General features: G+C 42.4%; 1 protein-coding gene across 3 annotated transcripts in view; it reads right to left on the reverse strand.

Annotated features, from left to right (window-relative positions):
• Positions 1 to 15206, reverse strand: part of MCOLN2 (mucolipin TRP cation channel 2) — a 51454-nt gene that overhangs the window by 19186 nt on the left and 17062 nt on the right. For all 3 annotated transcript variants that reach the window (XM_058538405.1, XM_058538406.1, XM_058538404.1), the window contains exons 3-6: positions 11140 to 11313; positions 9246 to 9399; positions 1839 to 1923; positions 1638 to 1734 (exon numbers count right to left, since the gene is read on the reverse strand). In XM_058538405.1, the coding sequence (XP_058394388.1) occupies positions 1638 to 1734; positions 1839 to 1923; positions 9246 to 9399; positions 11140 to 11313 (510 nt within the window). The remainder of the gene's footprint in view (positions 1 to 1637; positions 1735 to 1838; positions 1924 to 9245; positions 9400 to 11139; positions 11314 to 15206) is intronic.

Consider the following 15206-nt stretch of genomic DNA (forward strand, 5'->3'; position numbering starts at 1 on the left):
CAGCAGAAAGTGTGACTTGAGAGATCAACTCCGCTTAAAATATCAATGGCATCCAAACAGTGTGCTGAGCCAAAGAGAATTATACTGATGAAAATGTCCTCATCTCAAGATTCCTTCACGACTTTCTATTATTAATGAACCATATGGTCCAAAGGGTGAATACATGAAGTCCTCCTAAATCCACATTGGGGTTCACAGCAATCTTAGAGCAAAACAGATAACCAGTTCCAGGAACAAAAATGAGAATTCATCAGTCTTTGACAAGAGAACACAATGACCTTGTTTATTACACTGAATGGAATTTAAAAGCATTTGCTTCAATTTATCCTCTGAGTATGAAATTCTAGATGTTTGCTAGGCTGGAAATTATTTTTCTATTTGCTTCAAGTGCTACATATAGTACTTTCAGAAATGCAAGGATTATTCTGAGGCTGCAGGCTGAATTTAAGATTTCCAAGTGCCCTCCATCTTCCACAATATGTTTAATCATTTAAAGTTTAAGTGATATATGCTGAGTATTCTAGGGTTTGAGAGAAGTATTTTAGGGGCTTTCCTGGGGGGAAATGACACTTTGAGCACCGGGGTGAGTGGAGGTTAGTCATAGCTGATAAGTATAGAAATGAAGCCTGTATGGTTTAATTCTTGAACCTCTGGTTGGTCATCGTGACATTCTTGGATCACACAGAGTGTGTGTGGCTTGTGTCCTAGAGATGCTCAGGTGCTTTTGGATTTAATCAAAGATCACCTACACATTCAGCTCTCCAAGCTCTTTGCCCGTGAATTTTTTGGATTTCCTAACATGGTTCATGATGTGTAGGTCACCCCAGGGTAAATAAGTTCTTCTCTGCTGGAGACATTCTTCCCTTACCACATGTCACAGTTTATAATTACTTTTATTTCTTGGTTTACTTGTTTTCTCTCCCTTCCACTAGGCTATAAGCTTCCTGAGGGCCACTGTACCTCTAGAGCGTGGCAACGTGTCTGGTGGGTGGTAGGAACTCAGTAAGCATTTATTGACTGTTGTTGCATAAAGGACCCTTCTGAACTGCTGCAAAACTGTCCCATACGGCTTTCAGCTTAGCATTCAGTTTAGCCCCTCAGGGAAAAAGAAAGAAAGAAAGAAAGGCTTCATGGAAGTGAGAAGGTAGGTTACTGTCCCCACAAAAGTGAGCAGTCTCTCCTCCTGCACATGCCCCCTCCCACAATAAAAGAAGCAACGACCGATCCTTTGTAGACAGGCCTCCAGATCAAGGGGGCGGTTTCTGCCTCGAGGCTTGAAAACATTTGCTACAACATTTGCAAAGACCTTGCTTTGAAAGTGGGAAAAACATTATAGACACTTAACAAACTTGTCATAAACTTTCTTTTTTGAAAAGTATTAGGAGAGTAGGAGGTCAAAGTCAATTTTGAAAACTCCTCTTTTCATCCCAGAAATCTAGTTTTAAGAAGTTGGAATGAGTTTGCTTCATTTTCAGAAGTAATGGTCTCTGGATCAACAATGCTATAGAAGTGTCACTAAAACTGTTTTAAACACAACTGCATCTAACACATCTCTAGGCTGATGTGTTTTACACTCTGCATCTACAGAAGGAGGAGAGAAAAATAATAAAAAGGGGCTTAGTAACATAGACACTTGCCGTATTCTGAAAGACGTAACAGTCTGGTAACTCTCGGAAATGAATCGTCTGTAGGTCAATGCCTTTGAGGTGAAAGGAGATTTCAACTTGTAACAGCCTGAATAAAAAATATCACAAGATATAAATTATCACAGTCTTACCATCCTACTCTCCTTTCCCCATCCCTGTCTCCTAGAAAATAAGACTTAAAAATTTATTTACCGATAAAATTCCAGTCTGAAGAATGATGAGTTCTTCCAGTCCTGAGGGTTCTTGGAGAGGGCCTGGAGATCTATGTGAAGGCAATCTAGCGCAATGAAAGAAAACAGTGATGGTTTCAGGCAAGAATCAGATGCTGAAACTGGTGGGCCAACAAGCGATGTGGAGCAGGATACTTACAAAGTGCCAAAGGATCTCCCCCCAAAATATTTGTTAATCACAACAGGAAGACCAGTAACTTTACAGTGGAGAACCTGGCAGCTAACATCCTAACCGTGATTAAAGTTAACATCACCAGTAATGAGATAAACAGACATCATGTACCTCGTGAAATAATGTACCACTTGTGTGGCATTCCTGCCCAAATGCATAACCTCAATGTAGTCACAAAGAAACAGAAAAACCCAAGTGAGGGACATTCCACTCTTTAAAAATGTCCAGGTCATTAAAAAAAGGAAAAGGCAATGAACTTTATTTTGCTCCAGGTTAGAGAAGACTCAAGACACATGACAACTAAATGCAATATGTGATCCTGGACTGGGGAGGTGGGGGCGTTTCTTTTGCTATAAACATTAGGCCAATTGATGAAATGTGAAGAGGATTTGCAGATTGCAGTATTGCATCAATGTTCGTTCATGCTTCTGAGCACGTGCGGTGGTTATGTAGGAGAATGTTCTTGTTTTTGGGAAATGCACACTGAAGTATTTAGAGGTAAAGAGACATCGTGTCTGCACCTTATCTTCACACAGTTCAGGAGAAATGTTCATACTAGGAAGAATGATAAAGCAAATGTGGTAAAACATAAGCATTTGGGAAATCTGTGTATTTTGCAACTTTTCTGTTAAGTCTGACGCTTTTTCAAAATAAAAAATAAAGGAAAGGAGCTTAGGTTATACACAAGTAAAAACAAATTATGAGCTGTAAACTATAAAAGAATGATTCCAAGAGCCTCACGTAAAAATGAGTCTCATGACTGTGTAGCACAGCACCTTGGCAGGACCCCGAGGAGGTCTAGAGACCGTGAAAGCCACGCCTGGTGAACGCCTTTCAAGGTCACAGAGCCCTGACGACAGAACTGGTGTGAACCAGCCTCTCGGATGACTCTCGGCCAGGCTGTGCTGCCCCTTCGTGCTGCCTTTGGAATGGAAAAGCCGGGGCCTCCTGCAGCACCTGATACTCGGAGGGTATCAGAGAATCTGGGTGACTCAATGGCGACTTCTTTGAGAATCTTGTCCCACAATTGCGATTCTTATTTGCTTATCTCTCCCCTCAAGCAGAGGACAAGGTCTTTGTGAGCAGGAGCACAATTATGCTGTGTGTTGTTAAACACCCGTTGCCCAGCATACAGCTGGCATGCAAAATATGTAAGACACACTTACATTTTATGAAAACTAGGTGTCCTGGGCCAAAAAACGAGGACACAGAGCTGAATGGACAACTCAACAGGCACATTATTGAAGAAAGGCAGGCGTCAGAGGGGGCACCTCCCTGTGTCTGGCAAATGGACTATTAGTGTCAAGAAACAACTCAAGGTTGGTGTTCCTGACTGGACCGTGATTATACAGTGAGGGCTGTTAATCGAAAGAAATTTGTTTTCTATAGGAAAAGACTGATGATGATAAAAATGGCCAAAACACACAGGGCACTTCCTCTCTGCCAGGCACTGTGCGAGGGCCTTTATACGTTCTCTCACTTAACATACTGTCCTGTTTAATCCCCAAAGGAACCTTGTGAGATAGGCACTATTGCTGCCATTTTACAGATGGACAAACCAAGGCACAGAGAAGCCAAGAAACTTCCTCAAGGTCACACAGCTAGCTGGTGGCAAATTAGGATTTAAATCCACATGTGCTCAGTTCCAGAGCCTGAGCTCCTCACCAGTACACTGACAAGGCTGACCTCGGGGCGCCTATTTCAGCACATCAAAAGATCCAGGCTCCCTACCCTACTCATTCATTTATTCAGTAAATATTTGCTGAGAGCTGTTATAGGCCAGGCATTGTGGTAGGCACTGAAGGTAAAGCAATGAACAAGACAGACAAGGTCTTGGTGGAGCTCACATTGTAGTCGGGGAGATAAACCAAGAGTGAAAACATATACGAGATGATTTCACAGTGTGAGAAGTACTGCGAAGACAGAGTGAAGGGATGGAGAACAGCTGGGTGGGGCGGCCCTCCCTGGGGACAGGTGGTCAGAGAGGGGCCCTCAGGGCTGGGGCATTTGCACCGACACTTGAAGGAGGAACAAGAACCAGCTGGGCATAGATTGGAGGGAGGGGGCCCGGGGGTAGAGCAAAAGCAAGCACTACGTACCAGACAAGAAAGAGCTTGGCTTGTTCATCAAATAAGGATGCTAGGACAGGGCAGTGGGGGCAGGGGTGAGGGGCTTGGAGAGGAAGGTGGCGGCCAGCTCCTATAGGGCCTCGTGGGTTTTATTCCAAATGGAATGGGAAGCCACTCATGGATTTTAGGCCAGGGATGATATGACCTAATTTACAAAAAATATCATTCTGGTTGCTGGGGGGCAGGGCAGGGGTAGAGGAGTCAACACTAGAGGCAGGGAGACCAGACTAAACAAGAGATGCTAGTGGCCTGGACTACCGTGGTGGCAATGCAAATAGAGAAATCAACAGATTCAAGTTTGGAGTTTGAGCAGCTGGGGATATTATAGCATGATATGAAAATATTGGTATCCTTTTCTGAGATGAGGAAGACTAAGAAAGAAACAGGTTGAGCCAGGGGTAGGGAAGAGGGAGGTGTGAAATGTTGTTTTGGACACAGCGGGTTTGAAATCCTTATGAGATGTCACAGTGGGCTTGTCAATTAGCCAATTGAATATAGGAATCTGGGGCTCAGGGAGGAATTCAGCTCAGAGGAGTAAATTTGGGTGCAGAAAAGAGGAGCTTGACTTCTCAGAAGCTGAAAGTGGTGAGCCCTGGTGCTCGGGTGAGGCCCTGACTGTGGCCTCGCTCTGTATTCTTTTGTAACACGAGGGTGAAAGGGAGTGGAGGGAAGATGTAGTGGCAAGACAAGCGTGTTCTGCTCGGGCACGCTTGCCCAGTACGCATCAGCTGTGGGGGCACTGGGGCACAGGTATGGAAGGGCCTAGGGATGGCTGAGAGGGGGAGCCAGTGACACAGAAGGGAGAGGCGAGCCCTTACCAGCTTTTGTAAGGGAGAGATGCTGAGGGAGAGAGGTGTCTAAGCTGGGAGCAGGAGACACTGAAGGCAGGTGGTGAGGACAGTGGAAATTGTGGTGAGGTCAGTAAAAGAGAGGTCTGTGTGCAGTCCAAGGTCTCCACCTGGAGAGCACTGCACCAGGGCTTCCAAAGTTCATTAGGCACGTGGATCACTTAAGGAGCCTGTGACGATGCAAATTTGGATCCGGCAGCTCCAGGGTGGGCCTGAGATTTTGCATTTCTCACAAGCTCCCAGGTGACGCCCATGTTACTGGGCTCAGAGTAGCAAAGCCCTACTGTCACTAAATCATTATGGGACCTTGGCTAAGTCACCCAGCTTGACTGAGTTCCAGTTTCCTCAACTGTAAAATGAAGGCCAAACTGATGACATTTAAGGTCTCTCTTCCTCTAACATTTTTATTCTTTTTTTTTAAATTTTTATTTATTTTATTTTTTCCCCCAAAGCCCCAGTAGACAGTTGTATGTCATAGCTGCACATCCTTCCAGTTGCTGCACGTGGGACACAGCCTCAGCATGGCCGGAGAAGCGGTGCGTCGGTGCGCGCCCGGGACCCGAACCCGGGCCACCAGCAGCGGAGCGCGCGCACCCAACGGCTGAGCCACGGGGTCAGCCCTCTAACATTCTTATTCTAAGGTGAAGTAAAAGACAAAAGAAAGAAACAAAGAAAAAAAACATTTAAACTAAACTGATCTGAGTAAATGACTATATTCTGAAAGATGTAACATGTTCAAAATCTATGTGCCAGACACTGTCCTAGTTCTTTTCTCCTGTATTTCATTCATGCTAAGGTGTTTATTTTTTCACTTTTTAATGTCTCAAAAATAGATGAGTCTCGGGCCGGCCCCATGGCTTAGCCGTTAAGTGCGCACGCTCTGCTACTGGCAGCCCAGGTTCGGATCCCGGGAGTGCACCGACGCACCGCTTCTCCGGCCATGCTGAGGCTGCGTCCCACATACAGCAACTAGAAGGATGTGCAACTATGACATACAACTATCTACTGGGGCTTTGGGGAAGAAAAAGGAGGAGGATTGCCAATAGATGTTAGCTGAGAGCCGGTCTTCCTCAGCAAAAAGAGGAGGATTAGCACGGATGTTAGCTCAGCACTGATCTTCCTCACAAAAAATAAAAAAAATAAAAAAAAAAAAACCAGATGAGTCTTCAAAAAAATTGATGGCATCTTAGATTCAGAGAAATATGACAGCATTTTTTAGTTAATTTTACACTATATGAAAATATGCCATATAAAAGTCTATTTGGTTATTCAAATTTTGCATTTGTAATTATAGAGTCACACGTCATCTAAATACACATTCACGGGGGCCGGCCTGGTGGCGTAAGCAGTTAAGTGCTCGTGCTTCACTGCAGCGGCCCGGGGTTCGCTGGTTCGGATCCTGGGCGCGCCCCGACGCACCACTTGGCAAGCTATGCTGTGGCGGCATCCCATATAAAGTGGAGGAAGATGGGCACGGATGTTAGCCCAGGGCCAGTCTTCCTCAGCAAAAAGAGGAGGATTGGCAGATGCTAGCTCAGGGCTGATTTTCCTCACAAACAAACAAACAAACAAAATACACATTCAGAACTCTCTGGAGTCTGGCCGCCCTTCTGCTACAGTCGTTGCTGACGTGGGTACCAGGCACCTGGTGGCAGCAAAACCTAAGAACTGAGATTTTTTGAAAAGGATGGCAAAAGCCCTGAATAAAACATCAAACCTCAGACAGAACAAACTGGTATGGGAGTGGCAGCCTCGTCACTCAAATGAGTCTCATTTACCGGGCAGAAGACTCCAGCAAATGAGACAAAAGGAAAGTGGATGAGAAACGTTCTTGAAACAACAGGGAAAATGATGAAATGGTCATAATGTCTCATGCTAAGGACATGTGGAAAGGAGAACATAAGAAATTCAAAATCTGTGTTACAGAAAACGAAACACTGTATTAGAATGATAGCCTTCTAAAGGTTGTAAAAAAAGATATGTTTTTTAAACAGGATTCCAAAAAGTCCCCCAGATGGGGCTAAACTGTAAAGCTACAGGTCCAGAGGCAGGAACAGAAGGATATGCCCACAGCATGAATTAAGGGAAACCCTTAGCTTGAACTGCACAATCAACCGTGCAACTAAATATAAACCCCGTGGGAAGCGGGCTTGCAGGCAGATCTCTGCATTGAGCCCACTGAAGGATGACTCTCTTAATAGTAAATAAAATGCAAACTTCATGAATAGGTAATCTAGAACAGCTTCTGCTAATTCACCACTTGAACTATAACCACACCTAAGAAGTCAAACTCAATTCCTATTTACATCATCCTCAGGCTTCCTCCAATGTGTCCAAGAAAAGAAAGTCTAAAATCCAGTATCAAGTATTTTAAGACAATTCTTTATACCTTTTAAATAGATACATCAAAATGTTCTCTTTGACAAGTTATATTTAATAAGTCAAAATATACAATTAACTTGCTTATGCAGTCTCTCTTAACATCAAATTAATAATCAACTTCTCTCCATTTGGTAAAAAGCTTCCATATTCTGATAGAAAAGAAATGAACAAGGGCACCACTGTCCAGTGGTCAGGAAATAAATCCTGCTTTCTGGCACTGCCTGTCCTACCAAGCCACTGATATTGACTTTGGCCACATTTCTTGAATTGATTTTCCAAGAAAAATCAATTGAGGAAAACAACACATGAATCACTGGAAAATAGTCATATGATGCATCTAACTGAGTCGCACGTTTTTAAGAGGACAAGTGACCCGTGGCTTACTCGAAGCAGAGGGTCACTACACAGCTTTCGGCTCCACCTCTCAGGCTCTCCTATCACAGTAACAGAACACCCCGGGGAGGAGCAGAGCTGACGGCCTCAGGAAGAAGATTCAGAGTGAAACAGGATTAGCCCCTGGAGGCTGGATACCAAACAGGTCCCAGGATACCAGAAGCCTGCAGGGCACTAAGACAAGTGACATTTCAAGGCTGCTGGCCACAGGACCAAGCCACTGACACCTAGATGGTTTCTGAAAGCAACCGCGGCCTCTGATGGTGCTGGCTTCTGGGCTGTTTCTTTCAGAGTCAAGGGCAGGGGACACGTTTACTCATAAAGAGAGTCTAAGCAGGGAGCCTGTGGAAACAAGAGCCAGGACCTCTGTCTTACAGATGTGTTCGCCTATTTATTACCAAGGCACCTTAAATCGGATTATAGGAAATACGGTCAAATGAACTGTGTGACACTCTCATTGTAACAAAACCATGCCAAATTTAAACTGCTACTCAGACCCCTACTCCTGAACTGTTAGCTACTTGAGGAACCCTGACTAATTAATCTTTGCAACCCCAGTATATGAAATAGTGAGTGCCTTGGGCACAGCAGGTGTACACCAGAGGTTTGCTGAATGAATGACAAACTCCCAGAGCTTTAAGTCAAACACTTTACATTTACATATTGTGTGCTTTTAAATTCTTAACAGAAGGGCAGAAAACAATTCTACGTGATTAGATGTTAACTTTCTGCCAAGTGATATCCTAAAAGGGAAAATGAGTTGCTAATCACAATTTACCTTTGAAGAGTATTAACATATTTTAAAAATAATAAAAACAAGACTACAGGGGCCGGACTGGTGGCGCAGTGATTAGGTTTGCGCACTCTGCTTTGGTGGCCCGAGGTTCGGAGGTTCGGATCCCGGGTGCGGACCTACACATCCCTCATCAAGCCATGCTGTGGCAGCATCCCATACATAAAATAGAAGAAGATGGGCACAGATGTTAGCTCAGGGCCAATCTTTCTCAGCAAAAAGAGGAAGACTGGCAACGGATGTCAGCTCAGGGCTAATCCTTCTCACCAAAAACAAACAAACAAAAAGAACAAGAGTACAAAGCATTTGAATACACATTATTTCAGTTAATAAATACAGACTCATTTTTTTCAAAAAGCCTAATCGCCCCCTCATGGAGGGAAAAACCTACCAAACAGGAAACACCTGTGCATTTACCCCAAAACCAACAATCTTGAGTTGCACCAAAGAGATCCACAAATGCTCCTTGGTCCTGTCACTTACACCCGAAGTTTCCCGAGCCAAAGCCCTCTGCAGGCAAATGTTAAAGCCTCAAATAGGTTAGTTGTCACAAAAGCACAGTTGTCTCATTTGGGGTGCCAGCACATGATGGCATTTCTGCTCTCACCACAGAAGATGATAAAGGCATATAATGAAATGATCACTGCATTACCTGTTTCAATGTCGCTGTCAATATTCAGTGTCTCATTGGAAGGAAACATGGTCCCTTTCTTGTAATGCCGCTTACAGACTTTTAAGCCAATCCTATTGTCTTCATTTTCTCCATAACCAAGGGTCCCCAGGGATATATTCTTTAGATGATGATACTATTAAAAATAGTTGGATAAAAACACTTAGCTTTTAGAGTTTCATCAGAAGTTATAGCATATGGAATGCACTTTTAGCTCTTTTTTATTGTTTATTTCATATCCCTCAATAGAACTCCCCGATATAAAATACTACAAGAGAATTTTCTCAGGTTGGACAGAAACACGCTCACAGAACTCGGAACTGAAGTAAACACGCTGACAGGCTCCACCTCTCTCAGCCGAGCTGAGGTCCTGCCTATATCGCTGATCTCACACAGACACTGCCCCGGCCTCCACCCCACCTCCCAAAGCAACACTGGCCTCCAGGTGGTTCCCACAGCTCGCCAGGCACACTCCTTCCTTCCTGGGCCCTTCGCTGTTCTCTTTGCCTGGAACCCCAGGTTATCTATCTGCTGGGCTCACTGCCTCGGGTCTTGACTCATATATTACCACGTCAGTGAGGGCTTCCCTTCCCACTCTGAAAATTGGAAACATCCATCACCAGCGTGCAGGCAGCATCAGGCACCCCCAGGCTCCACCCCTGCTATTCCACAGCAGTCATCACTTCCCGACGTGCCCCTGCAGACCCAAGCCCTCTACACCCCACAGCTTACATGAACATGACTTACGTTAGCTCACATTAACTTACATTCACACAACTTGACCATCTGCCTCTCTGCGCTAACTGGGCTCTACTAGCCCCATCTTCATTAAGGTGACTTTATTATTCCAGGAAACTTTTGCCCAGGAACATGCAAGTTGCAAATAACTGTATTGTTTATTTGGGGAACATCCAAAAACTCATTTAAACAGATAATCAATTTGAAGATTAGTCTAATGATTCTAAGACTCTTTGAAACCACTCTGCCCACAAACCCTCACCTTGCTGTGTCCACCAGTCTTAAACTATTATATCATGATCTTTACCCAATTCCAATCGAGCACCCCTCACATTGAAAGACCTGCCTTAAACCAGACTTCAAACTCTCCTTCTGGACTTTGCCCTCTCCACCCAATGCACTACTGAGAATGGTCATGGTAGCATCTCCGTGACCACTGAAGCTATAAGCTCAGCTTTGCTTATCAACATGTTTTTTGGTGGTGTTTTCAGGGAGTCAGCATTCAATACTATACATTTCACTTCTTTTCACTGGTCTGGCTCTCCCCTCTAGAATTCAGTTCTATAAATTCAGTTTTGTCTGTTTTATTCACGCTGTATCTCCAATGTCTAGAACAGTACCTGCTACATACTAGGTACCCAAATATTTATTGAATGGATGAATGAAAGAGAAAGAATAACAATTTCTCCCCCCTAAATGGAGTTTCTTCAGGACCACCAATCTGGTTTCTCAATACCTGCCTAGAAATAACTATATCAGTACTCCATATTCTTAAGATTCAGCTAGGCTTATTAATGTTAAGACATCAAAATCCAGACTCTAGAATCTTAGATTTGTATCTCATTCATCAAACCTTCTGAGATTATCAATCTACTCTTGGCTATCTGATCTGGGGTAAAGTAATCTCCCAAAGTAGTTGGTGTGAAGGGATAAACAAAATATATAAATCCTGAAAAATTGTGAATAGGCAAAATCTATTGTGTAGAAATATAGCTACAGAAATAGCAATAAACACTTTTTGGCAGACTGTGCAAAATTTAAGTTAAAATATTTTAATATATGTATAATTTTTTTGCTGAGACAACAAAGTCAAGTATCATATTCTTAAAGTATAGGTCATTCACAAGAAAACACTTGCCTGATTAATAGCAAAAAAGATGCTCTCATAGGCGTCCTCTTGAGTGTATATACTGTAACTGTAGTCATCTTCATCTATGCCAGAATATCCTTTCAAAAACAAGTGCTTAAAAGCAACAGTGTTTTCTTCTTTGAAAGCAACCACCAACTGGTTACTTAAACCAAAACGAACAAGCTAGAAAAGAAAATCAAATAGGAATATATGAATTTTACCATTTACCAGGGGAGGCAAATGCCTTCTTATTATTGTCAACCCTCATCTATAAACATTGGCAAGAAAAATCTCACTGCTTTGGTTTTTACTAATCACATTAACGTCAAAACAAGTCCCAAAGAAGACTAACATCATCGAGCTACATCAGGAATTCGAAATAGCATGAAATTAGAAGAAATTACCACTCCCAATGACTAACAACCTTACTGGCCTTGAATGCAGGAGAAGGAGAAGGAGAAACTCAAATCAGTTAAGTCTGAATACATTTTTCTTATTATACTTGGATTTCAAATTAATTGTTTTAAAAACTGATGTACTTAGTAAAGCAAGAAGTCATGTTTTATTGATTTAGCATTTAAAAATTATAAGCATTTTTTAAAATCACAACTATGTTTTGCATGTAGCTTTTGACAATGTTTTAAAAAGTGGCTGATACAATACTTACTCCAGCTAAGAGGTAATAGTTGTCAAAGGAATTCAGTTACTCCAGCTCTGGAGGAATTCTTATATAAGGTTTATACCCAAGAGCTCCCCACTCCAAGAACTACAGCATCAAAGCACCAGAAAGAACAACAGGGCTCACTTCACCTATGTGATGTTCATTGTCACCACTCATTGTCACCAAGCACCCACTTCCTCGTGATAAAACTTCTACTTATTTCCCCCTTACATGGTATCCAGTACAAGGTTAGCCCCATGGGCTCTCTTCACCAGGAGTGAATGTATTCTTTCTGCCCTAAAGTTTTCTTCTTGGAATCCAGGCACTAAATGTTTACCCGAAAAACCCAGGAAATTACACACACAAACAACCTCTCTCTCTCGCACACACACACTTACATGCACACTCTCTCACTCTCATACACACTCTGATACACTCTCTCGTATACAGTCTCATGCACACTCCCTCTCACACACACTCCCTCAAACATGCATGCACTCTCTCTCACACACACATTCTCTTTCTCACACACACGCAGACACACTCACACAGTGGTAGAAGAGAAGTCAAACCTTTATAAGCCTTGTCCCACACCCCCTTCCCCATCTATCCACTTTATCTCCTCATCTGTTATAAAACAATGAGAATCCAGTTTGCCCCAAATCTTCACCCCACTAAGTCACCAAAACAATTTGGGACTCTGTTTCACCATGTGTGAAATCAGTAAGTTCAACTAGGTGACCCTGATGTTTGTTATTTGCTATCATTCCAGGGTTAATATGATATACTGCATGGCACTAAACAAGACATCAACTCTTGAATCTTTCCCATGAAACAAATGTTAATATGCCTATGCAAACTTACATACTTTAGTGATTTATATTTTTTAGCTTTTAAATTTCATTTGACTTTTTTAAAAGGCTGAATAATTAAAAATAATAACTACCATTTTCAGCAATGATTATACTCCAGGCACTGTACCAACTGCTTTACATGGATTATCTCATTTACTAACACAACAATCCTATGAAAATGTTACTACTGTTATCCCCGCTTTACATATGTGCACTGAGATTCAGCCTCATTAAATTGCCCTAAGTCACCTACCTAGAACGAAAGTTAGGTCTAACTCCAAAGTCATTTTTATTATGCTATACAATTCCCTTCTGTTAAAAAATTTGTCTTTGGGACTTTTCTTACAGAAAAGAATTTAAGTGCTAGCTTTTCAGAATTGCAACTATTGTATGAGAATGTACATAGATGACACTCTTTAGCATCTGTGCCTCTCCAAGCCACATTCCTCAAATACCAAGTCAAAGGATTGAGCAATTGCTAAAATCCAGCCATTCTCAAAAAACATCAGATAAGAAGTTCCACATCATCTAACCTGGGCTGAAAATAAGCAACAGAAGACTAAAGGCTCTCCAAGCAAGTCTGTCAATGGTGTCTGTAGGAGACACCGGAAAAGGGCATGTTGCTTCTTGAAAGCTGAGAAAATAAACCAGGGAACCAACACACATATGATTGTTTGAAAGTTGTATTTAAAATACTGACGCACAAATGCAACAACTGGCACACACACATGAATTAAGTTCTTCAATCTAAGTTTTCTTAGTGCTTGCTCTCTGCAAGCTGGGGACAGTGTGGGCAAGGCCAACACTGCATAGTATTGAATAACAACTCTTATCCACTGTGTGCCAGGTACTGGGCCTAAAATTTATAATTTTTATTTTTCACTTAATTCCCCAATACTCTATGAGGGAGATAATACACTGGGCTCCACAAGGACAGGGATTTTTTTTCTTTTCTCCCCACCACTGTATACTCAGGAACTGGAATAGTGCCCATCACAATGTCAGAGTCAAATACCGAATCTGCTGATGAATATAATCCCATTTTACACATGTGCAACCTGAAGTTAAGTAACTTACCCAGGTTGGAACAGCTAGAAAGTGTCAGAGTGAGGATCTGAACCAGCTCTATTTGACTCGCCTGTTCGTTCTCCTGACCACTTGGCCACGCTACCTCTCAAACTGAAATGCTGCCAACTTAACTGTAGAAGTGGGAATATTAGACCCATTCCTCCCAAACTCATAGTTAAGCGAAAGAAACACAAAAATATCTGAATGGGGAATGGATAATTTGACCAAGAAAGTGGCATACAATTTGCTGATATTGTAAGCTACCACCTTATTTAAACTCAAAGCTCATCCCCTCAACTTTGGGAATGAGAGAACATGAAGGTGTAATCTCTGCTTGGAACCGCCCCTATCTGGCATCAGGAAAAAGAAATTTTCTCCATTCTATGGTTCATAGAACAAGCTAAGATCCACATGTATGGCCCAGCATCAGGTCAGCGTTGGGATTTTCAAAGCATCTCTCAGTAGAGGAGAGACACCTTGGGGAGGAGACCATGAAGCCCTCTTCCTGCAATGGCAGAACCATACTCCCTACAGAACAAGAGTAAGGAGATGATGGGATTGGTCAAATGACTTTATTTTTAAAAAGGAGTTGATAGAAAATGCATCCTAACCCCACTAACTAGATCTTAAGATTTGCTGAAAATATGATGTAAGACAGAAAAATACATTAAGTGCAGCCTGGCAAAGACTGAATTTAAGACCTGATTATGAAATCAATGTAGGAGAAAATATTCTGTACCAGGTAAAAACAAGATACCACTCTAACGATGTACAAAGAATATGGGAGGAAGGAGCAAAACTAGCAAAAGAATGCAGACGCCTCTCTCAAGATTATAAATTACTGCAGAACACAGAATAGGAATGTCTAAAAAAAGTTTCCTTCTCATCAACCCTGATAAAATACTACCCATCCCATAGACTTGAGGATGGAGTACTAAAAGGCACATAAGAAGAGGAGGACGGAAAAGTGGGATTTGAAGGAAAGAAAGGTATTTGAGAAATCTGCTCCAATTAGCTATCACCCAAGTAGCAAAATTTTTTAGAATGATCCTACAGGGTAACAAAAGTTTAATCTCTCCCAATTTTGTTAAGGGAGACAGGGTATACCCACACACAAAGTAAATTATTAATTCCCAGAAATATTCTGTTAAAAGTGGAATTAGTGTTGTAGACAGCAAGGTGTCATAGCGTACTAAGGAAAACCATGTGTTGAGTGGTCAGACAAGGCCTTTGGGGGAGATGGACTTCAAAGAGTACCCACAAGATGAGGGAGAAAAAGAATCACTCTGGACTTGGAGGAACAAACAGAGCGGGGATGAGAATCACTGGCTGGGTCCATCTGACTGGGATTTGGGAAGGAAATAGTAGACGAAAACCTGTGGAAAAAGCAAGTTGAAGGAGACTATGGAAATCTGTGAATTCCAGGCTAGAGAGTCAAGATTTTCTTCTGTGGGAAATACGGTTCTACAGAAGTTTCTGAGCAGGAGAGTGAC

Source organism: Diceros bicornis, chromosome 4, assembly GCF_020826845.1.
Source record: "Diceros bicornis minor isolate mBicDic1 chromosome 4, mDicBic1.mat.cur, whole genome shotgun sequence".
NCBI classification, from domain to species: domain Eukaryota; kingdom Metazoa; phylum Chordata; class Mammalia; order Perissodactyla; family Rhinocerotidae; genus Diceros; species Diceros bicornis.